This window comes from Armigeres subalbatus, chromosome 3 (genome assembly GCF_024139115.2).
Source record: "Armigeres subalbatus isolate Guangzhou_Male chromosome 3, GZ_Asu_2, whole genome shotgun sequence".
NCBI classification, from domain to species: Eukaryota; Metazoa; Arthropoda; class Insecta; order Diptera; family Culicidae; genus Armigeres; species Armigeres subalbatus.
In genome coordinates this window covers 372,779,761-372,804,447 of record NC_085141.1, presented here as the reverse complement: position 1 = coordinate 372,804,447, position 24,687 = coordinate 372,779,761, and the positions used below count along the sequence as shown (strand labels likewise).

General features: G+C 43.0%; 1 protein-coding gene across 5 annotated transcripts in view; it reads right to left on the bottom strand.

Moving 5' to 3' along the window:
* LOC134226479 (6-phosphofructo-2-kinase/fructose-2,6-bisphosphatase) overlaps positions 1 to 24,687 on the bottom strand; it is a 106,350-nt gene that overhangs the window by 15,341 nt on the left and 66,322 nt on the right. For 4 of the 5 annotated variants that reach the window (XM_062707286.1, XM_062707284.1, XM_062707285.1 and 1 more), the window contains exons 2-7: positions 20,011 to 20,297; positions 4,268 to 4,402; positions 2,715 to 2,972; positions 2,427 to 2,645; positions 2,122 to 2,356; positions 1,930 to 2,057 (exon numbers count right to left, since the gene is read on the bottom strand). In XM_062707286.1, coding sequence (XP_062563270.1) covers positions 1,930 to 2,057; positions 2,122 to 2,356; positions 2,427 to 2,645; positions 2,715 to 2,972; positions 4,268 to 4,402; positions 20,011 to 20,297 — 1,262 coding nt within the window. Of the gene's footprint in view, positions 1 to 1,929; positions 2,058 to 2,121; positions 2,357 to 2,426; positions 2,646 to 2,714; positions 2,973 to 4,267; positions 4,403 to 20,010; positions 20,298 to 20,536; positions 21,098 to 24,687 lie in introns of those variants that run through there. The other variant, XM_062707287.1, reaches the window with a different exon arrangement.

Here is a 24,687-nt window from a genome sequence, read left to right as displayed (position 1 = left end):
GATCGTTTTTATCATGATCTGATTCGTTGTGGCCCATAAACTGCCAGTGCCCTGGTAAAGTCCGGTATGGTAATCAGACATCCTGCACGCGTACAAAAAAGGATGAGATTGAGCAACGACTGCTACGCGCACATAAAATTTAGAGCACGCGAGTCTCACGAAGCTTGTGTACCTCAAATTAACATTGGTGAGTCGCATTGAGACATCTCAATGCGATCAGCTCATGTGCTGTTTGCCATGGCAAACCTTTGCAAACAACAGCAAAGGTGCGTAAAACAGCTTGGGCGGGAAATTTTCATTCAATAAAATCGTTGCCTAAGTAACGCCAGTTATGTATTCCTAGCACATGAGATGAGTCTCATGAGACGTACATTGAGACACGCTCACTCAGTTATTCTATGCGCGCGCTAGCTTCTCTCGTCGCACTGAATCGGTGCTACGTGAGCTTTTGTAGCTCATGGCACACTGTCTCATCCATGTATACACGAGAATTGAGAGACTCTGATGCTAATCATATGTTTTGAATCAAAACAAACACGATGCCACGCACACCACCATATCCAATGACAGATGGAACTGAAAACGTTTTTTTATTCAGGGTTTGGGTTGGCACTGACCCAGGTTTAAAAACGAATTTGACATTAGATTGTCTACCTTCAAACCTATTCGTATATCTTCCTCTCGTCGTTGTTAACCAAGAAAATGTTTATTAATGCCGTTACAGTATGAAACGTCGCCATGAATGTCAACTATGTGAACATCAGCATTGTAATTAATTAAGCATCCTAAATTCCCTTAATTTCCTACTGTATTATTGTATTCCCTAACTTCGACCAAACCGCGAGTCTTTCGGTTTCCCAAAACTTACACTATATATATAATAATCAGGAAAATGTATTGAAAAATATGACCGGACCGGACCGGACCGACAATCGAACTTGCCATCTCCAGATTGGCAATCGTACGCCTTTGATACCAAGAGCAGGCATTGAAAAAAATCAGATCATGAGTAAAAACCGACTAAATTCATGCCAACTTGATGCTCTACTGCGGCCCAATCGCTGATGCTTTCTAGATCATTGAAATTTGGCGTTCGTTGATTCAGTGTTTAAAGATCTTCACCGCTCACCAATGGGAGAAAGCTGAGCGAGGCAAATCACTTAACAACCTAACAATGAGTGTTGTTACCACACGCTGTTAGAAAAATCTTTTCAGATATTAGGAAAATGAAGTCCGCTATGAGGGATGGCTTTAATACTTTTTCTCCTCCATCTCAGCAGCTTGAAAGCAGAGTGAATAAAGCAGAACACCTGATGTGTTTTGGTTTTATTCCAGTAGAACAAGCGTAACACAAATGCTCCAGTCATAGCTTCTCTGGATACCATTACCAAGTTTGGCTTGGTGAACTCTGTTGCTTGTTGTTTACGCAGCAACGATCGCTCATAATCGTTGTTTGGTATCCACCTGAGCAAGGCTGTTCACTCACTGGCATAGGATGCTAAGATTGAATTAGATCAATGCTCGTCCGCTTCACTCACGCTTTCAATGCCTGACCAAGAGTAACAATTATGGTTTATAATGCTCTTGAAGACATCGATTTATTCTTCAAGGGTGTCATAAAACTACAATGAATCCATCTGTAACTAGGGTCGGGATAGATAGTATACGGAAATACTTAGTATACAAGAAAGACAAAAAGTTGTTTCAAAGTACCTCACATTACGGTAGTTCAAATTATGTCGCTAAAAAAATGTTTACCTCTGTTAATCTACATATGTTAATGGATTCCACCACCACTAGAGTAAATTTTCAAAGAGATATGTTATGTAATTCTTTCAATCAACAACAACACCAACAGTGCGGTCAAACGGCGTGTGTGGACCAAAAAAACCGAACCGTGCATTTAGTGACGTTTCAAACCAAACTTACCTCTGGTTTTGCACGGTGAGTATCCACCGCGTCGATCGGTAGCTTGATGTGTTCAACCTTACAACCGTATGCTACCGGCGTTAGCTTAATGATCGTATGCAGCGGTACCTTAAGATAGGGGAGTTCATCTGAAATAAACATAAAAATATGAATATCTAGGCAATGTCCTAAAGTGATTCCCAGCAAGCCTACCTGCCGTTTTATCCAAAAAGTACGCCAACACACATCGAAGGACGGCCTGATGTGACACCACCAGCACGTTACCCTGTCGTTCGAGCTCCATCATGACCGGTTCCAGCCGGACCACCAAGTCTTCGTAACTTTCGCCGCGTGGGTAACGGTAGGCGAATTTGTTCTGATCTCGCGCCTTGAACTCCTGCGGGAAATTGGACTGGATCTGTTCGTAGGTCATTTCCTCGCAGATGCCCTGCAATAATAAAAAAACATTCTCATGGTATAAATGAAAATCTTCTGAAGTGCAACTATGAGGATCTTACGGCGTCGATCTCGTTCAGGGCCTTCCAGCGTTCCTGGGGTGCGGTAACGTCCGCGACGGTCTGGATTGTGCGCTTCAGCCACGAGGTCCAAACCCGCAGACCCTCTATTTGCTGTTCTTCGATGTATTTTGCCAAGGCCTGCGAATAGCGACGTCCCCGGTCGCTCAGTATCGAATCGCCTCCGATCAGTCCCTTGAGGTTGTGTTCACTTTCACCGTGCTGAAAAAAAATCATCGATGTTAAAAAACGTTTGAACTTCTTGAAAGGCATCACCCATCCGGTACTCACCCGTGTCAGGTAGATCGTTCTCGGTGTAATGTGAATGTTCATCAGGTAGTACACGATTCGCGACTGGATGTGGCCTTCGTGCTTGTGAACGACCACCTTCTCGCCGGTGTTGTAGATCTTCATGTACGACAGGTTTGTTTCGATTTCCTCGACCAGCGGTTCGTAGCGTTCCTGATAGTGTTCGATTCGGAGGCGGAAATCGTTAAGGGCCTCGTCCATGTTCATGTTGCGGTAGTCCGGGCTGCTGACTTTCACTTCCTGAAGGCGTGGCGTGTCGAGTTTTTTTTGTGAGGAACAAATAGAAACAAAACGGGTATTGCAGTGTTAGTCTTACGAAGGAGTACGATACGTATCGAATTGTTCTCGTGTGAAAGCACAAAGGGCGTGGAATAACAGGCGGTTGGGAAATATGGGCTGAAATATTGGCTCTGGGATACGAATGGAACATATTTGATAGAGTAAAGAAAACCATCCACCGATAGAAAGAATGGCAAGCTCTGTTTCGGAATGAAAGCAAATATCGAAAAAAATCTAGAGGAAGGCATATAATGGAAGTCATGTTCATAATGCTAAGAACCTAATGAAAAAAAAAATCAAATATAAAATACAAACACTTATGAACGTGCCAATTTAGAATATCTATTAGCTTTCCAGAAATCGGGTAGTTAAATTTTGAAGGATTTACAAACGTACAAGGAATATGTTCAAGAAAAAAACAGTAATTCGAAAATCCATGTAATAAAGTCTTCCGGTTTCTCGATTCCTGGGGCACCTGTGCAAACATTTTCTAACTGTGTTAACCAGAATCAGGAATAATAAAAGAGAATTTCGAAGCTGTCAACTATGAAAAAAGCAGTGTTTTGTCTGCTGATATAGCCTGTCTAGGGGCGCTCAATTGAATGATAGAAATTTAATGCAATTATATAAGATCCTGTGTTGACTGGAACTACTAAAAGTGGTACAAAATTCCATTGACTTTGTTAACTTTAAATAGCAACCATTGTTTGATGATTGAAGCGACTAAATTTCGAGGGAACATACACGTACACGAATGGAACACAGCTAGGTGGTATTCACACGGTGTGGCCATGAATATGGGAACAATTTAAACACGTACAAAAAAAACGGGTCAAGACAACTGCAACTATAACGCTATTACTTTATTTTGGTTTGCTTTCGCATGCCAATCCAAAAAACGGTATATTCGAAAATGAGGCACAAGTTGTCTGCACCCGGATATAAATAAATGGTACACGAGTGGCCTGATTCTACGAGTACAGTATAATCACCTCAGCACCGTTAAAGGACACCAGCGGCGGCATGAACTCAAGACCGCTGATCTTTGTCTGGTGGGAATTTGGATATCGGGGATAAACGCAAAATACAAATAGTTCGAAGTTAGAGTACGATCACAAATCGAATCAAACCGGAAATGGGTAGTGTAGTTTTTGGAAAAATTTTGGTATGTTGAAAAGAACAAAAAATAATATGTAATGAACAATCGAAAATGAAATCGTTGAATTAAGAGAAAACAAGGAGTACAAAGCCCTTACCATGATGTTCTGTTCGATGATCCTTGGATCATCGCAGATCGATTCGACGAAGAACAGTTTGAAGCCCATTTTGTGTACGATGATTTCCCTTATCATGCGACGACGTTCGCGGGTCGAGTTGGTAGCGTCAAATACCTGCAATTGAAAAATAGAAGTTGTGTTATTTAGATGTTGATTAATGTGCAGGGGAATTGAAAAACTTATTAACCCTTTCCTTGTCATGGTAGCTGTAGAGCTGCACCAAATTTTGCACCTTCTAACTTTTATCGAATTGTTTTAACAAAAAAAAAACAGTATTTAGCATATCTTCATGGTATCATACTACTTATATAATCAATTTTGTGAAAAATAGTGGTACTATTGAGAACAATCAAGTCACTATTGATATACAATTGAAACACTTTTGCCTTTCTCGTATACTAAGTATACGGTAAAGGCTATATGATCGCTCCAAAAACAAACTTTTTATAGAAGGCCCGGAGACCCATAGTGTTATATACCGATCGACTCAGCTCGACGAATTGAGGTGATGTCTGTGTGTATGTGTGTGTCTGTGCGCACCCGCCCAAAAAAAAATGTCACTCATTTTTCAGGTACTTATCCTCAACCGATTTACTCGCAACAAGTTGCATTCGACGCAGGATACTCTACCATTGTTTCCTATTGAAAATTGGTCAGATCGGACTATGGGCTTGGAAGTTATGGCCAAAACACCACTTTTTTATAGAAAAATTGAGTAAAAAAATGTCACTCATTTTTCAGATACTTATCCTCAACCGATTTACCCGCAACAAGTTGCATTCGACGCAGGATACTCTACCATTGTTTCCTATTGAAAATTGGTCAGATCGGACTATGGGCTCGGAAGTTATGGCCAAAATACCACCATTTTATAGAAAAATTTATTTAAAAAATGTCACTCATTTTTCAGGCACTTATCCTTAACCGATTTACTCGCAACAAGTTGCATTCGACGCAGAATACTCTCCCATTGTTTCCTATTGAAAACTGGCCAGATCGGACTATGGGCTCAAGAGTAATGGCCAAAATACTATTTTTATAATGCACGAGAAAGGCACCATCACCGCTAGGTGGATTAATCAGGGTTTTTCATTTTCCGCTCATTTTAGCTATGCCAAACAAATGTTCAAGTATTTTCCCAAAGGTAATTCCTTCCTATTGAAATCTTTGAAAAAGTCGTAGGAAAAAAAGGGTTAACAATAGAAATTCGAAAGAATAGGTACCTTAAAAAATAAAAAAAATGGTGAACTCATACGTCAAATAATATTCAAATTATAATTTTTAAAAACATGCAACTGAATTTTGCAAAATTTTTGGAAAGGGAAATCGAATGCTCCATTTCATTCCAGTTCGAAGCAGCAGCCAGCTCGATCGGTCTAGACCTGTGCGCTGGTCTACTTTGAGTAACAAATGTAGCTGGAGCCCAGACTGGAACAAACTGGAAGAATACCGGCAGCATGAAATTTCCCGAAACACCTATACCGATAATGCGTTGAGTGAAATAGCGACTCACAGTAAAATACACCATAAAAAAGCACCACCAACAATCCTCAACAGAAGCCAAAACAAGGTCACAACTTCTCACAACAGCAAAAACAACAACAATAACAACACAGCTACAGGCAAACAGCTACTCTCAGCATCTACATACCACCCAATTGCAGCTCTCTCTGCTCCTGCTGCAAAATTGTTCATCAATTTCAAAAAAGGTGAAACGATAAACCTGGTCAAAAAAAAACAAATCCACAACCAACAGAATGCACCAAATATCGGAAATCTGCAAAGCCTCCAACAAAAGCACAAGCAACAACAACAAGAACAAAATCATCAACACCAACAACAGGGAATACAGCTACCGAATCCTGACAGCCAATTTGAGTTGAATCCGATGAGACCACCCATCGTCCATCTGACTCAGCACTCCACCCAAAGAGATGGCCGTTTCCTTAAAGCCAGACTACGTGACCCAGGCATCTCACCGGTGCGCAGACCTGTCCGGCCTCTAGAAGGGTCCAGACGTGCAAGTAACACAGCTAAACTTGAACCACTGCGAGGCGGCCCAGCTGCTGCTACAACAGTCGGTTATCGAGTTTAAAGCTGATGTTGCCTTGCTGTCCAACCCATACCGCATCCCTGCCTGTAACGGCAGCTGGATTGCGGACAAGTCCGGTATAGTGGGAATCTGGACTTGTGGGCGATACCCCATCCAGAAGATAATATCTTCTCCCTACGATGAGGGTTTCGTCATAACAAAGGTAAACGGTGTTTACTTTTGTAGCTGCTATTGTCCTCCTACATAGATGGAGTATAGAGCAGTACACTAGGGTAGTTGATATTCTTGCGGCGAAACTAACTGGCCTTAAACCAGTAGTTGTAGCAGGTGACTTCAATGCGTGGGCAGTGGACTGGGGTTCCCGGTTTACTAACGGAGGTTATATCCTGCTAGAGTCTCTAGCGGGATTAAACGTAATTCTGCTGAACGAAGGTCAAGTGCCAACGTTTAGAGGACCGAGCGGTGATTCATGTATCGACGTCACCTTCTGCAGCGCAGGATGGACTGAAGAACCAGGATGGATGGTCCTCGAGGGTCATACTTCTAGCGACCATCAGGAAGTACGTTTTATGGTCGAGTATACCCGGAAAACTACGACGAGAAAAGGTGGTCCAACTGGTCCCGGATGGCGCACCTCACAGTTCAATCAAGAGCTGTTGGAGGAGGCGCTGCGCTGGGAGAGTAGGACTACAGGACTGAGCGGTAACGAACTGACAGAGGTACTTACACGTGCCTGTGACGTGGCGATGCCAAGGAAGACCCAGCACCCAGGAAATCGACAACCAGTGTACTGGTGGTCTGACACCATTGCAGACCTTCGTAGAACCTGTCTTAGAGCTAAAAGAAGGCTGCGACGTGCTAGAACAGACGCTGAGCGACTCGATAAACGTGGGGTATTCCAGACAGCGAGCAGAGCTCTGAACTACGAGATAAAATGTAGCAAGTGAGCCTGCTTCGAACAGCTGTACAGGATGGCAAATGACACCCCGTGGGGAGATGCATACAGGATAGTGATGTCTAGGACCAATAGCACACCTCCTGAAAGATCCCCAGAGATGTTAGCCGGTATAGTAGAGAAATTGTTTCCGAAACATGAATCATCGGACTGGCCCGCTACACCGTACGAGTCAGTTGACGTGGTACCGCTAGTGACTAACCAGAGCTTATCGTAGCCGCAAGAAAACTTAAGCTCAATAAGGCGCCAGGCCCGGATGGTATTCCAAACCTGGCCCTTAAACACGCCATTCTTGCCAATCCAGATATGTTCAGGAGCTGCCTCCAGAGATGCATGGATGAATGAAGCCTGGCAAACAGCCGGGGGATCCTTCGGCATACAGACCAATTTGCCTACTCGACACAGCTGGAAAGCTGCTAGAAAGGGTCATTCTGAATAGTTTGTCGGTCTATACAGAATGTGCTGGTGGCTTATCCAGCAACCAGTATGGCTTCCGTAGGGCCGTTCTACCATCGAAGCAATTCGAGCGGTAACGGATACGGCCAAGATAGCGAGTGGTTTAAACAGAAGAGGTATTAGGTACTGCGCGTTGATTACACTTGATGTAAAAAACGCGTTTAACAATGCTGGCTGGCCAGCAATTGCTGACTCCCTGCACCGATTGAGAGTTCCGGATTACCTGTGCACTGTGCAGGATACTGAAAAGTTATTTTCAGAACAGGGTGCTGTTATACGACACTGATGCTGGTCAAAAGTCGATCGTAGTGTCTGCGGGTGCGGCTTCTAGAAGGCTTCGTGGATGACGTAATGCTAGAAGTAGCAGGTGGCACTCTCGACGAAGTTAGACTGAAGGCTTCATACGCGATTGGCAGAATGGAGGAATGGCTCAACTCGAGACGGTTATCCCTCGCACACCACAAGACGGAAGTCGTGGTAGTGCATAACCGCCATGGGTTGCAGCAAGCGAGGATAAGAGTAGGGACCTGCACAGTTAACTCCGTGAGGTCTCTCAAGCATCTGGGCGTGATGATCGATGATAAGCTCAATTTTACGAGCCACGACGATTATGCATGTCAGCGGGCTTCATTGGCGATAAAATCTTTATCACGAATGATGTCCAACAGATCGGCGGTGCATAGTCAAGTGCGTGATAGCTGGCGTAGCATTGTCTATCATCCGTTATGGCGTGCCGGCATGGGCCGTAGCACTAAAAGCCGAGTACAATGTAAAGAAATTGATCAGAGTACACCGGCTGATGTGCCTACGTGTCGCGAGCGCATATCGCACCATATCATATGAGGCGGTGTGCGTTATAGCTGGAATGATGCCGATTGACATACTCCTAGAGGAAGATGTGGAGTGCTACAACGAAAGGGTCTCGGTGCAAGTGCGACGTGTCAAGAGAGCAGCTTCGTTGCTTAAATGGCAAAGAGCATGGGACACCGCAGTCAAAGGTCGTTGGACCCACAGACTGATTCCAGATGTGTCCAACTGGGTTAATAGGTGGGTATTCCAATCTGCCAAATTCACGATTCAGCCATCTTGGATTTTAGTATGGGAGAGCCAGCCGGTTTGTTTATGTTATGCACCGAAAATGAATTTTTCACCCCCGCCTTCTTCTCGTCCATAAATTGGGCAGACTGCAACACCTAGCTGTGTATTCATCTTGGGTTGGAGCACCTACTACTGTATTCATCTTGCACCTAGCTGTGTATTCATCTTGGTGTGGCCTTCGCCCTTTGCATCTACATCAACTGTCGTCTGCTGCCAACTACCACTGTCACAACTTCTCGTTGCTTCGCACCGTACATCCATCCGCCGTAATGATACGTACCTGCTCGTGTCAACAGACCATTAAAAGTGGACGCGTCGCATCACCAAAATGTTAGTTAAGGTACAAAAACACTTGAGATATAAACACCGATAAACGTCAGCAGGGAAGAGCAGATAAATAATTGCAAGTCAGAGAGTGTGTTCACAAACCAACTTAAAATACTATTTTTCTTAATTCTACTTGAAATTATTGCTTATGTACTACTTAATAATATCCTACAGTGCATAATTTATTCTAAATGAACCACATAGCATGAATTGGTGGTCTCATGTTGGTACAATATAGCTAAATCTAATCTAATACTACGTCGAGTAAGCACAGCTATCAAACGAATCCATACGGAAACTCCAACCAAAAGGCAGATCTTGAGTACTCTTATGATGATATACGACCCATTAGGACTGTTGGCAAACCTACTCATGTTTCTGAAAATACTTCTTCAGGAGATTTGGCGTAGCGGTGTTGAATGGGATGATCGTATCAAGCCCGAGCAGTGCGAAAAGTGGAAGACATGGTTACGAGTTCTCCCAAATGTAGAAACCGTCTGCGTTCCCAGGTGTTACCGGATAAGTACCGGTCTGGGAGTTAATAATGTTATGCAGCTTCACGTATTCGTTGATGCGTCGGAAAACGGATTTGCGACGGTTGCTTATCTACGGTTTGAGGAAAAAGGCGAAGTGGAATGCGCCCTGATCGGCGCGAAGACACGTGTAGCTCCATTGCGGTACGTGTCGATTCCCAGGCTGGAACTTCAAGCAGCAGTTATTGGAGCCCGCTTAGCAAACGAAATTATGGAGACTCACAAGCGAAAACCTACACAAAGATTCTTTTGGTCAGATTCACGTGATGTCCTTTGCTGGCTTAATTCTGATCATCGGAAATATAGTCAGTTTGTCGGGGTACGAGTCAGTGAGCTGTTGGAGACAACTGAGCCAAACGAGTGGCACTGGATTGCGTCGAAAATGAATGTAGCTGATGAAGCCACAAAATGGCAGAAGCTGCCGGATCTTTCTCCTGATAGCCGATGGTTCCGTGGTCCAGAATTTCTATGGAAATCAGAAGAGCAATGGCCCATCACAATGACAAAGTATGGTCAAACTGAAGAAGAAAGACGTCCGCACGTTCTGCATCATTTCGTACACACCGCGCTGTTCCGGTGGGAGGATTTTTCGAGCTGGAAGAGCTTGCTACGCCGCGTAGCATACGTGAAACGTTACCCAACCAACCTTCGCCGAAAGTTAGCGAAAAAGAATATCATCACCGGTCCACTGACTCAAGAAGAACTAAAGGAGACTGAATTGTTTATTCTAAAGCAGGTGCAGGAAGCTGAGTTTGGCGCAGAGATATATCAACTGAAAAAGCCGAAATCCATTCCGTGGAAGAATGTGTTGACAAAAAGTAGCTCGCTATATGGACTTAGTCCATTTCTGGACAAAGACGGACTACTACGAATGAAGGGCCGAATCGACGCTTGCGAACTCGTCGATGAATGCACAAAGCGCCCGATAATCCTACCCAAACGTCACCCAGTCACCGAACTCATTGTTGCCAGTGTTCACCAACAGTTCTTCCATATAAATCATCAGACAGCGCTAAATGAAATTCGTCGTAGGTTCTACGTACCTCAGATTCGCTCAACATACAGCCGTGTGCGCTCTCGTTGTCAAGTTTGCAAGAACCGTCAAGCGATTCCAGCCGTACCAGAAATGTCTCCTCTTCCACCTTCACGACTAAAGGCTTTCTGTCGACCGTTCTCGTACATAGGTATAGACTACTTTGGACCAATACATGTAGTAGTCGGTCGGAGGACAGAGAAACGCTGGGGAGTGTTGATAACTTGCCTGACTGTGCGAGCAATACATCTTGAGCTCGCCCATAGCCTCACGACGGACTCCTGCATCATCGCCATCCGGAACTTCATAGCAAGAAGGGGAAGCCCTCTGGAAATAATAAGCGACCGTGGAACAAATTTCATAGGAGCCAGTCGGGAACTGAAAAAAGCCTTGCTGCAGTTGAATCAGGAAAAACTTATGGAACATTTCATCACTTCTGACACCAAATGGTCGTTCAATCCACCTGCTTCTCCACACTTTGGTGGAGCTTGGGAGCGCCTCGTTCAATCGGTAAAGAAAAACCTGAAGCACACCCAACTCCCACGCACACCTACCGATGAACTTCTGAGAAACATGTTAGCCGAAGTTGAACTAACTATCAACTCACGGCCGTTGACAGAATTGCCCCTAGATGATGAGCTATCTCAAGCACTCACGCCGAATCACTTTCTGATGGGATCGTCAGATGGTTCTAAGCCCCCGATCGCATTCGATGATAGTAGTTACGCACTAAAACACACGTGGAAGATGTCGCAGGTCTACGCGAACCGTTTTTGGCGACGCTGGGTAGCTGACTACCTGCCAACGTTAACTCGAAGGACGAAATGGTTTCGTAACGTGAAACCAATAGCTGAGGGAGACATCGTCATCGTTGTAGACGATACAATGCCAAGGAATTGTTGGCCAAAAGGCCGCGTGGTTCGTGTAATTCGGTCCGAAGATGGACAAGTACGTCGTGCTGTAGTGCAGACCGCAACTGGAATCCTGGAGAGACCATCCGTAAAGCTCGCAGTTTTGGACGTCGGTGCAACCGTAAGTACATCGGACCAGTGATTCCGAAGCACTTGGGGGGGAGTGTCACAACTTCTCGTTGCTTCGCACCGTACATCCATCCGCCGTAATGATACGTACCTGCTCGTGTCAACAGACCATTAAAAGTGGACGCGTCGCATCACCAAAATGTTAGTTAAGGTACAAAAACACTTGAGATATAAACACCGATAAACGTCAGCAGGGAAGAGCAGATAAATAATTGCAAGTCAGAGAGTGTGTTCACAAACCAACTTAAAATACTATTTTTCTTAATTCTACTTGAAATTATTGCTTATGTACTACTTAATAATATCCTACAGTGCATTATTTATTCTAAATGAACCACATAGCATGAATTGGTGGTCTCATGTTGGTACAATATAGCTAAATCTAATCTAATACTACGTCGAGTAAGCACAGCTATCAAACGAATCCATACGGAAACTCCAAGCAAAGGCAGAAGTGAACAGTATCAGGATCTAAAGCAGATCACCCACCATCGATTAAAGGACTAAATAACTAAAAAGAGACACTAAATGTAAGTCACCCTAAAATTACATACCCTATACTATTACATATGCTATTACCCTAAATGATACTTATATACAAATATGAAACCTTAAATCTATTATGAACAACATGAAATACTCATATTACGTATCAAATTATGTCATTTGTCAGGGATTTTTTAACGCTACTGTCGTCATCGTCACTGAAACTGATTGTGCTTCAATAAATCGTTTAAAGAACCAGAAATTTGTCTCTTTCGTTGCAATATTAGCAACAACCACTTTTGTCGGCACAATCACGCTCGTTGCGGTGTACTGCCCGACTTGCCAAAGCCGGTGATTGACCATCGGCGGACCTTCGGAGGGACACCATCAAGCTAACGCGGAGACAAGATCAGTATAACATTGCCGGCGACCTGAATATCAATCCTCAAACCTGAGGCAACAGTCGCGACAATCGAAATGGCGCCATCTGGTGCACCGAAACAGAGGACCGCAACATCATGATCCTGAGCCCGGATTCCCCTACTCGTATGAGTCGGTTCGGATTCCATGCAGTCTTCGACCTGTACATGACAAACATGAACGACCATATATCGCAGCTGGTCGTCTACCAGAAGTTTAGGTAAGAACACTTCGCGGTGGTGGCGGAATTGGGCTCCTCGGTAAATTGACATCAACAGACTCGGCAAAACTATCATCGAGTCGACATGGACTACCAGCAACATTCGGCAACACCGGAGGAAATCGACGAGCAGCTGCAAACCATCCAAGAGGCGCTGTTCCATGCTCGTAAACTACACGCTCCAATGGCTCGGCAGGTAAGTAACACTCTAACCATTGATGTACTCACCAAAGATTTGATCCAATTACGAAATGTGACTCGCAGGCAGTACCAACGTAATGGGATGCCTGCGCTTAAGACACGTTGCAATCGCTTGACAGAAATCATCCAGGCCAGAATGGTGTACCTCAGAAATAGTTATTTATCCAATAGGAAATTCTAAAGTCCAAGCCTCGGCCCATTCCACCTTTGATACTATTAGAAAACAATTGATCGTTTATAGATCGCTCATAACTACTTCAGAGAAGGTCGCTCAAATAGGTCGTCATTTCGTCGGCTCTCACAATCTTAGACAGACCATCGTCAGTCCACACGAAGCAGCCGTTAACGAGCATGCAAACAACATTCATTTGACTCCCAGCGACTTTCCAGAGAAGTTTGAAATCTCGGCTGGTAAATTGTTGCCCTACATATACTCAATAATTGAAAATCCTGACGGGGCTTCGAGCGTCGATCCCGCGCGGACTGACACAGTAAATATGTAAGTGAAGTCTTCTACTACCTTTTGATGGTGTTGGATTGAGTGAATTCGCTGTCGGATTCGTTGGACCGGGGTTTGGGTCTTTGCTTGCGGGAGCGGATGGGTGTTTAATATTGATACCATGATTGATCAAAATAAAGTATTAACAGCTAAAGTGTTGAGGGTAAGTTTTTAGTTAGAAACTGAATTAATTTCTCAGATCTGGCATATATAAAATAGAAGACAAATTTGCCTTTTTGTTTTCGTTGTTAGATTAATTTTATTAATGATATGCAGGCCGGCGGAGTGGCAGCGGCTCAATTGTCTTTTATATTTCTAGACGATTTCAAAAAGAATCTTGTACCCCATAACTTAGAAATAAAGTTTATAAGGGCTACCTACTACAACTTTTGCTGAGTATGTCGTGCGAGAGCTGTGGATGGTTTTATAATAACTTAAAAGATAATCCTAACCTAACATACCCGGCGAACCACAGTTAAATATTTGTTTATGTCTGAATTGCACTGAGTTCGTTCTAGTCCGATCGGCAAATAAATTAGCTTGTTTCATTTTTAAATATGCCTTGCGAATACAGTTCGTTCGAATCGTTTCCCCATTTGACTTTGCTGGCATAAATAGGAAAACGTAATAGGCTTTTGTTCGAAAGCGCGTTCGTACGTAAACAAGAATAAGGGTGAGTATATAATACATTTAATACATTTGAATATTCCGTGGATTAGAAAAGCAAGTGCAGAAATTGCAATTTTTAAGCAACTTATCATTACAAAACGGGACCCTTCAGAGCCTAAAGTTAGATCTTGGCCCGTCTGCATCTAAGGAGATCTTAGTGCGAAGCCTACGGATGAGTTGTCAGGCAAAACGATATGCCCTTACCAACTGGACACAAGCACAGCGTACTCAATAGCAGTTGCTTCCAAATGATATGGAAACCATAAAAAAGGAATTCAAACTGGACTAACCCAGATTAATCCATCTTGCGGTGTTGGTGCCTTTTCGTGTGTGAAAGCAAATGTTCAGCGTCAACAAACATCTGCTCTATTTGAACAAAGAGGTATAATGGGTATTATGGGGTTGGAAATATTTAAAAATAGTAATAACACAATTCTCATTTTTCAGATTGAGTCTGCGCCAGGAGGAAATATTGCAAAGATAAGAGGAGCTTTTGAATGTCGTGTAGTTACTCGTAAATAAGGTGACGAACATATTTTAATCAGCTACACCGATGCGCCCACGATGTCAGTCCAATGGTTGAAACTCGAACGTATAATAAATCCCAAAAGATGATGACGCATCGAAAACGGAATACACTTGGAGGAAATATGAGTGTGGTCGTTAATATAGATCTCATTGTTCATTGTACAGATGAACTCAAAAGCTTTTTCTGGCAGAAATGTATCCGTGACCACAAACATCACATAATGATTTTTGTAACTGACTGAACTGAAAAACAAAACGCAAGAAAGTTCAACTACGCGTTTGAAACTTTGCGATTGAACTACATCCTAAATTTATCATCTTGGATTTTGAAAAGGCAGAAAAGGCATGATTTTTCCGGAATAAAATTGCAGTATTCTAGTGATATTAAGCGTCTACAGGTTTGTACTAAAACAATATAAAAATCGAAAAATGTATTATATTTTAATTTACTTTTCAGACGCTTTCGTTGCAAAAGCGTTCGAGAGAACGTTACGTGTTAATGTTACCTGCGTAACCGGGAGGAACCATAACAAGAGGTCAATGGTTCACACAGCTCTTTGGTCGAACTACAAGGTGGTAAAGCAAAAGCTTCCTTTAACGACACACATACTTGAAGCGTAGCATACCCACGACAACATTGGAACTGCGAATGGAACAAAGTGAGATTAAGAGGAAGATTCTCCGTATCTTGCAAAGAAACTAGAGATTCTAAACCTTAGAGACCTGCTACGGATTCAGTACAATCTGTTGGGAGTCTCCGTGCCCCAGTCTTCGATCTTCAAGTTCCAAGAACAGCACTTTAATACCAAGCTCTACCAGTCTGTCCAACCATATCTCTCTTTGAAAAACTTCCATGGCTAGTGTAGACTGTAAAACAGAAAATGGAAGTCTTCTGGTAGCTTTTAAAAGTAAAGGATTTATGTCGCCATGATTACAAAGGTGCTACCGTGGCCGGTATGGGACGTAAATGCGAACGTATATCCAACAGGCTTCGAAATTGTATCCGGATTCTGTTTTGCTCGTTCAATATATATCAATGTGGGTTGTATCAACAACAAACAATGTGCGTGGTGTAACGGTCAGAATTTTGTAAATATTAAATGTGTTTCTGTATATATGTGAATGGGCGAAAATTCCATTCAAAATGTTTAAATGTTAAACTGTCCCTTAGCATAGGCAACAAGCCATAAATTTTTGCCCAATCTTTCCTTGGGCGAGTTTAGTTGTCGCCTCGAAAGGTTGGAAAGGGACGGCAGCAGGTCCAGCGTACCGAGTTATCCTTCGGAATTGTGCAATCACGAATGTGCACGAAGAAATTTCGGGAAATGGCGAATCTCAGGATTGTCCGGGATTCACTTTCCTTAATCTGAGGGAACATAGATTCTGCCATTTCGTCTGTGAACAGCCAGTGTATAGGAAGTGTGCGCGTTTGTTAGTTTATTCGTTTTGTCTAATAAGTATGTTAAATAGAGTGACGTTAAGTGCATAAGATTAATTAAATATTTGTTCGTCCTTAGATTAGTAGTAAAGTGTGCGTAGTCAGGATTTGTGTGCGATAGTTAAGATAAAGCCAACGATATAAGGTAATGTGCTCGATATGTGCTGTACTGTGCTTGTGCTGAGGTGTTCTGTCTAGCTGTTTGGCTATCTAATTCGCAGCAACCTCACTCGCACCCAAGCGTGCGAATTCCTTTCTCTCCACGGACGAAAGCCTTCCCAGCAACCGTCAACCCGCTGGAAGCCGGACGATCCGTCAACAAATCGTCCGAGCGAGGCCTGGCGGACGTTATCGTGGACAGGGTCCAGAAATCGGTCCGTTTCATCGTATCTCCAACCGCCATCGCAAGCTGCCACCACGTATCGCTATCGCTGCATCGTCGCTGCTTGAGCAGGAAAGCCAACCGCTATCAACCAAGCAGGCGCTTGGCGTCATCGTCGCCACTCGAGACGAGCACATTGACCTGCCTGTAGGTCAACGACTGGGTCGGTAAGCCATCAAGAATCCGGTGAGTCAATCCAGTGGAAGTTTTTTTGTGAGTGGGGCGTCCGCTGAGGGCGCCTCGTAGTCGTTTTTTTTTGTCCAGTCAAAAGACTGAAGGAATGTGCCCATAAAAGCCATTAACAAGATTTGGTGGCCGTTAAAGCGTGCGTGACGATTTGCCGCCGCTAAACCTTTCTTGTCACCAGGAGCGTAGACTAGCCCCACCGATGCGCTGCTAGAAATGTGATGTCACATCAAGAACATTTTGCACATGAGTACATGAGAACTAGACAGGGAGAGAGAACGCACACATAGTAGGGACAGAGTAGAGAGGACGAACACAATCTGAACATGAATGAAAATGAGCAATGAAACCAAATACATGTAAACCTAAAAGCTATTTCGACTCTTGTTTATAATAAATGTTAGTTCTGTCCCAATTCCCTGCTGTTTGATTGATTTATATGTGTTTTACGTCACTTCGCGTTTGTTTGTTTCGAGTCCCGTCCTCCACCATATGGGAGTGTGACGTAAGGGGCAGTCAGTCCACTTTCTATGTGTTGTTTGTTGCGCGACGATCGGTGGATCTCCGATGATGAGATGTTGCGAGCAGCATAGCCTGTTGCATCGCATTTGAGTATGGGTGGATCCCTCACCGAAATATCTGAGTGCCTTCTGGGTGTATGAGGAAGTTGCGATAAATAGGGTAAACCCGTTCGGTCGTTGGTTCGCTAGCTGGCTGAAACGATTCGTAAAATTCCTTTCGAGGAGATTAAATGGACTCGCCCTAAGGAGAGTCTCGTCCGGGCAATAAATCTGCACACGTGGTCTCCCCCGTGGAGTGGCGCTTAAGCCACGTGTTTAAGGGCGGATCGGCCCTGCTAGCTACAAATGGCGCCCAACGTGGGGCTAGTCTGCGCTCCTGGTGACAAGAAAGGTTTAGCGGCGGCAAATCGTCACGCACGCTTTCACGGTCACCAAATCTTGTGAATGGCTTTTATGGGCACATTCCTTCAGTCTTTTGACTGGACAAAAAAACGACTACGAGGCGCCCTCAGCGGACGCCCCACTCCACAAAAAAAACTTCCACTGGATTGACTCACCGGATTCTGGATGGCTTACCGACCCAGTCGTAGACCTACGGGCAGGTCAATGTGCCCGTCTCGAGCAGCGACGATGTCGCCTGTTTGGTTGATGGCGGTTGGCTTGCCCGCTCTAGCAGTGACGATGCAGCGATGGCGACCCGCGGTGGCAGCTTGTGATGGCGGTTGGTGGTACGAAGAAACGAACCGATTTCTGGACCCTGTCCACGATGAGGTCCCGCAGGCCTCGCCCGGACGATTTGTTGACACCCAGCGGGTTAACGGTTGCTGGGAAGGCTTTCGTCCGTAGAGGGGAAGGAATTCGTACGCTTGGGTGCGAGTACGGTTGCTGCGAATTAAATAGCCAAAACGGCTAAACAGAACACTAAGCACAAGCACAGTACAGTACATATCGAGCACACTACCTTATATCGTTGGCTTTAATTTAATTATCTCATACAAATCCAGACTACGCACACTTTACTACTAATCTAAGGACGCACAAATATTTAATTATTCTTATGCACTTAACGTCACTCTATTTAACATACTTATTAGACAAAACGAATAAACTAACAAACGCGCACACTTCCTATACACTGGCTGTTCACAGACGAAATGGCAGAATCTATGTTCCCTCAGATTAAGGAAAGTGAATCCCGGACAATCCTGAGATTCGCCATTTCCCGAAATTTCTTCGAGCATATTCGTGACTGCACAATTCCGAAGGATAACTCGGTACGCTGGACCTGCTGCCATTCCTTTCCAGCCTTTCGAGGCGACAACTAAACTCGCCCAAGGAAAGATTGGGCAAAAATTTATGGCTTGTTGCCTATGCTAAGGAACAGTTAAACATTTAAACATTTTGAATGGCATTTTCGCCCATTCATATATATACAGAAACACATTTAATATTTACAAAATTCTGACCGTTACAGTGGCTGTGGTTATATTTTTTGGTAAATGCTTGTAATATTTCAGGTTTCTCATCAACTTCCATGTCCACTGTCCTGCTGTCTGCAGCAATCACCTTTCATGATATCTATGTGATGCATCATTTGTCTAGGCGCCGTTACATTCTTAAGAATTCAAAGATTATCCCACAAACCAGAACACTTCTACGCGGTGCGCCACCTAGGCAGAAAGTCGACCCTGTTTGGGTCCAACAACATTATGCAAAAATGCCATGGTACCCCTATGCCTAATTCTGGCTATCAATTTTGCAAGTCAGAACTGCCTCGGTCCTCCATCCGGCTTTCAAACTGACCAGGCATAGTTAGGCATTTTTCGGGTCACATTATGTGCACCCTCGGTATGTTGTGGCACGGTGCCGGTGGTGTACGAACGCGCACGCAGAGGGCCGTGCCCGCAATCCCGCACAACTAGATGGAAACTTATGTTAGATCTCAAAAGACGGGCTGATCAGACATGACTCTGGTCGAGCAAACGTCTGTGGAACGTTTAGGCATCGATGATGGCGAACCATTTCTTCTTTGTCTAACCTAGACCAACACCAAAGTAACTCGACAGGAGTCGAGATCTCAACGAATCCACTGAAATATCTCGGGAGAAAGCAAAAGCCAAATGTTTACTCTGAGCGATAGGAGAACCGTGACTAGCCTGAACCGTCCGAAGCAAAGTATGAAGATTTAGTGTGGCAGTACACCTACTCAGTCACTCCTAGTATCCTCATCGGCTGCAAGCACGCCAGCCTACTAGCAACATTGAACTTGCATGTCTATAATATTCAGGTTGTATGCTTTTCTAGTTTGGCGGATGTCTACTTTATCTAAATGAAAATGCCAAGAAACAATTAAGTTGAAAAGCAGGCCATATTCCAGTTGGAACGTAGACCCATTGAAGAGTTTGATTCATTAAACACCTCTCATCGGAGGCAAACTTTTGCCTGAAACCTGTGACTTTCTCGTTCTCGTAATGACGAACATCGTTATACAAACGAGCAACCTCTGATTACACCTTTAATGTACAAAACAAACATATCGCGCTGTAGTTTGTGTTGAACTAATCAAACGTTGTTACTTCGTGCTATAGCATCGCCCCGGCCCCACTGGACAACATCATCAAAGATCATTATCATCTTTCTGAACGGCGTTGTCAGTCCAATACAGTCATTCACTTACCGCCACTTCACCGCCATTCTCCAACCACTGGCAAACGTCCTGCAGGGCCATTTCGGCGCAATGCTGTCGGATGGCCATCGCCACTTCATTGTCCGGTCGGAAAAACTCATGACTTCGGTAGGCATCGGTGGCGTGTCGCCGGTACTCGCCCAGATTGAATACCTTCGTGTTGATACCGATCCAGTTCAGGTAGCGGGACAGCTTCTTGGAAATGTAAGTTTTGCCGCGGGCAGGCAGCCCTACCATCGCAATGACATGTGGGCTGTTTACATAGTTGGCACGTTCACCTAAAAAGAAGCAGAAAGGTGGAAAACCGAAAAAGGAGAATGATTAACGAGAGAGTCCTGTGATGATTTGGGTCGTAGGTAGAGTAGTGACAAAAGGCGAAAGCAAGATAGAATATCGATCACTGATTTCCAGACGGCTTTACGACGTATACGCATTGATACAAGTTAAATGATATACAAATGAACTTGATAGATAGACAATCTTTATCACCCGCAATCAGTCACATAACGAGGCCTACCAACACCGAAGGTTTCTTTGTGCAGAAACTTCCACCCCAGCGATTTCATGTTGTCATTATTTTTATCCTCCGCAGGCGCCGCCATTATAAGGTTGATACCAGATTGACTTTATGTTAAACTTTCCGAATGCAAAAATGTGCTCATTGAGCTAAAATCACTATCGATTAAGTAGGCGCGATGGAACAGCTGATGCACTCGTGGCCTACTCTGCATATACAGTTTGTGTTGCAATACGTAATCGAATCACCTTAACGGACACTTATTATTATGACTTTTTATGGCAATAATGCAGTCACAGTCTTATTTGCTTATCAGCACAGACAAAAAAATGCAAATTAGCGAAACTAACTACCAATCCATTCAAACGAATGGCAAAAACCGGAAAATCAATAATCGTCACTACAACAACGCGTTTCAAATTGAATCCATTGAAGCATCAAAACCATAAGTTTTAATTTCACAATTTTCTCAATTAAGTGCGATATACTGGCGAGAGGTAGATTTCTGCGACAGAACGCTTTACTGAATCGCAACTCTTTGCCTCCGACGCGAAAGAGAGAATGAATGAAGTCGGTAACACGAGGTACCGGTTTGGATCGGAGAGATTGTTTCTGGTTTTCTTTCTGGGAGGCGACTTAAATGATGTCATTCAGTAAAATATTTGTCAAACTTGAAGATAAGATATGTGATCCAAAAAAAAAAAACTGTACTGAAACAATCAATACTTTATTGGGATGTCTTCGGGTAAAAACTCGTCATTTTTGGATGCACCTCTGTGAGAGTCGATGCTCCCTTATTGCTGGTTACGGACCAAAGCCATCATCGGCGAGAATGAGTAATCTAAATCGGAGAGCGATATACCATGTTCGATATGGTGATGAAAGCATCACCACTACTTCTATCTTCCAATTTGTTTACAATTTGTGTTTAGTGGTAGTAGTGAGAGAAATGATTATTATTGTTACCGAGCAACAGATGGCAGCAGGTGTAGACAGTGTAGGGCTACCATGAAACGAGGCTTTCATCAATTATGAAACATTGTACCATAATAGATATATATAGAGTTCTCCAAGCGCATTGTCTCGTACACCAAAGTCACTGAAAAGGTGCTTCTTTAAAATGAATCTTCACAATATTTAATAGAATAGAATAAAAAATTATTAAAATTATTAAAACTTTCTTCAGAAAATCGTTTAAATTCCAACCAGAATTTCTATTTTTCTATGTTATTTGGTACGTCAGAGGAGAGTAACAGGTTCTGTACATTAGCTCTTATGCTTAAAGTCAACAGGAAAAGAAGCTACCATTGGGCAGCGATCCTTTTGACAAATAGTAGGATATCTTTGGCATGCTATTCAAGAGTTACCTTCAGAGACATCGTCCTAAAGAACAATCGATTTGCCTTAAATAAATTTGAGAAGAAACTTATTCAATATCCAAAAATGGACCCACTTTTTTTTTCTTCCAGTCGAAATCCTTCGACAATTGACTTAGTCTGATTTTGATGGTTGGTGATCAAGTTTTAACGGATTCAAGTCAGCTGTGTGGCCAATTGGTAACTCATGCTGACTTTGACTCTGATCATCTTCCTGTGGCGTTTGAAATCTCACAAGAGGCCATTTATAATCCAATCAGCTCTACTTTTAATTATCATAGAGCTGATTGGGATTTTTAAAAAACGAATATCGATAGCAATTCATCTCGATATCAAAAGTGATATTGATAATGCTCTCGTTCCTTTGACAAATTTAATTATCGAAACCAGAGGCATTGCAATTCGTAAATGTGAAATTGAATTCAACTCCATTATTATTGATGACGATCTTCAGCTACTGATCCGCCTTAAAAAATATGAGGCGAAGGCAATACCAGAAAACTCGCGATGCCGCTTTGAAAGTTATTTGACGAGATTTGCAAAATGAATTTAAAAAACCCAACTTAATTCACCGAAAAGTGATACTGCCTTTCTCGCATTTAGCAAAGACACCAACCTTATATGGTTCAATGAACCATTTTCTTAATAACTTTTGAACGCAACAGCCGATCGTTACAAAATTCAATAGTGATCTACAAGGCCTTACCACCTCTCGAATGCAACTTGTTGCGAGAAAATCGATTAAGGATTACTATATGAAAAGTTGTCTAATGTTTTACTTAGCTTTTGTGCACACACATACATACACACGGACAGACAGACATGAGCAGAGTCGAACGGTATGCAAATTAACGAAAATTCTTTTAAAAAACCTCAAAAGCCAATTCCAGCGCTTGAAAACGGAAATAAAATGTTATTAACAAACGGCGAAAAGGCTCAAAAACTTGCTCAGAAGTTTGAGAGTGCCCATAATTTTAGTCTTGGTCTTAGGGGCCATCCACAAAGTACGTCACGTTAGATGTTAACTAAATAAATGAACGTCATGCTCATAGGGGGAGGGGGTTCCGAGCAGCGTGACAGGTCATACAAAAATTTGTTTTAATGTTTTAATGCAAAAAGTGTGACGAAGGAGGAAAGAAGGATTTGAAAATCGCCATGTTTTGCGTGACGTACTTTATGGAACTTCTCTTACTAGTCCTATTGAGGATCAGGTCACGAGGAGCCCTTTCCTTCGTTGGGAACTAGTTTGGAAGAAGTGAGATCTATGTCTTAAAAAAAATAAAAATATGAAAGCCCTGGCTGGTGACGATGGTATTTTCTACATACTTATAAAAAAAACCTTACTGAGAGCTCTTTATCATTTTTGGTTAATTTATTCAACAAATGTTTTAAACCTTTTCAACATCACAGATAAATGAGAAAACAGAAAAGTTGTTCTAATTTTGAAGCCGGACAAAAATCCAGCTTCCAGGCTTCTAGTTATCGCCAAATCAGTTTACTTTCTTCTATAAGCAAATTGTTTGAAAATATTATTTTAAAAAGATTTATGGTTCATATTGATGACAATCCTATATTTGCTGATGAGCAATTTGGCATTCAAACACTCATCAGTTATTGAGAGTTACGAATTTAATTCGACTCAACAAATCTGAAGGATATTCGACTGGCTGGAAGGTCATTTGGCACAAAGGTCGCTTGGTATAATGGTCATTTGGCATAATGATTGTGAAATCACCAATTTCGGAACTAATGTAAAATATGTTCTTTTTTGCCTTTCTCGTATACAAAGTATACATAAAGGCTATATGTTCGCTCCAAAAACGAACTTTTTATAGGAGGCCCGTAGACCCATAATGGTATGTGTGTGTGCAAACTAATCTCACTCGTTTATTTTTCTAGGCATTTATCGTTAACCGATTTGCTCGCAACATGTTGCATTCGAAGCAGAATCCTGCCCCATTGTTTCGCATTGAAAATTGACCGAATCGGAATATGGGATGCGGAGTAAGGTCTAGAATACATTTTCTTACAATAAAAATTCTCACTCATTTTTTAGGCACTTACTCTTAGCCAATGATTCCTTCTTTCAAGGGATGCTTTTGTCTAACAGAAAGCAAAAGAAAATGTGATTGTTTTATTTAATTCAGGCATTTGCTCGGTTTTAGGCAACTGGAGACATGATCCCTTCGTTCGGATTCATTGAAATACCTGGCAGAAGGCGAAAGAAGACATAGCTCCACCTTTCAATTCAGGCATTTGCTCGATGAAGCAACCCCTACCGAAATGAAGCCCCTACCGAAATGGAACCACCACTAGCAACCCAAAAGGACTCCCTATGAACTACGCCACGAAACTTGAAAACACCAAAAATCTACGACGACCTCAGCAAAGTACCCGGACCACTCTCTACACAACGGAACACAATCCAAAACCGCCAGCCAAATCGACCAAGCAACGAAATAGGACACCCACTCGGAAAACGCACCACCCACTGGAACCAGAATGCTCCTGCACAAAACCCTAGAATAACAAATTTTCCCTTTAAACTAGAATTTAAAATTTTGCTACGGTACCCTTCTGGACCGCTAAAACCAAGAAGAAAAAACTTGCCAAGGCACCCCTCTGGGCCTTTTGGAAAAGAATCCAAACAACAAATATCTTTGTGAAATGAAATGTATGTATGATTTTTTTTTACGATAAGAGGTGAGCCAGCCCAGGGCTGCAAACCTCTATAATAAAGATATAAAAAAAGGAGTGGTTGAACGGTACGCTTCC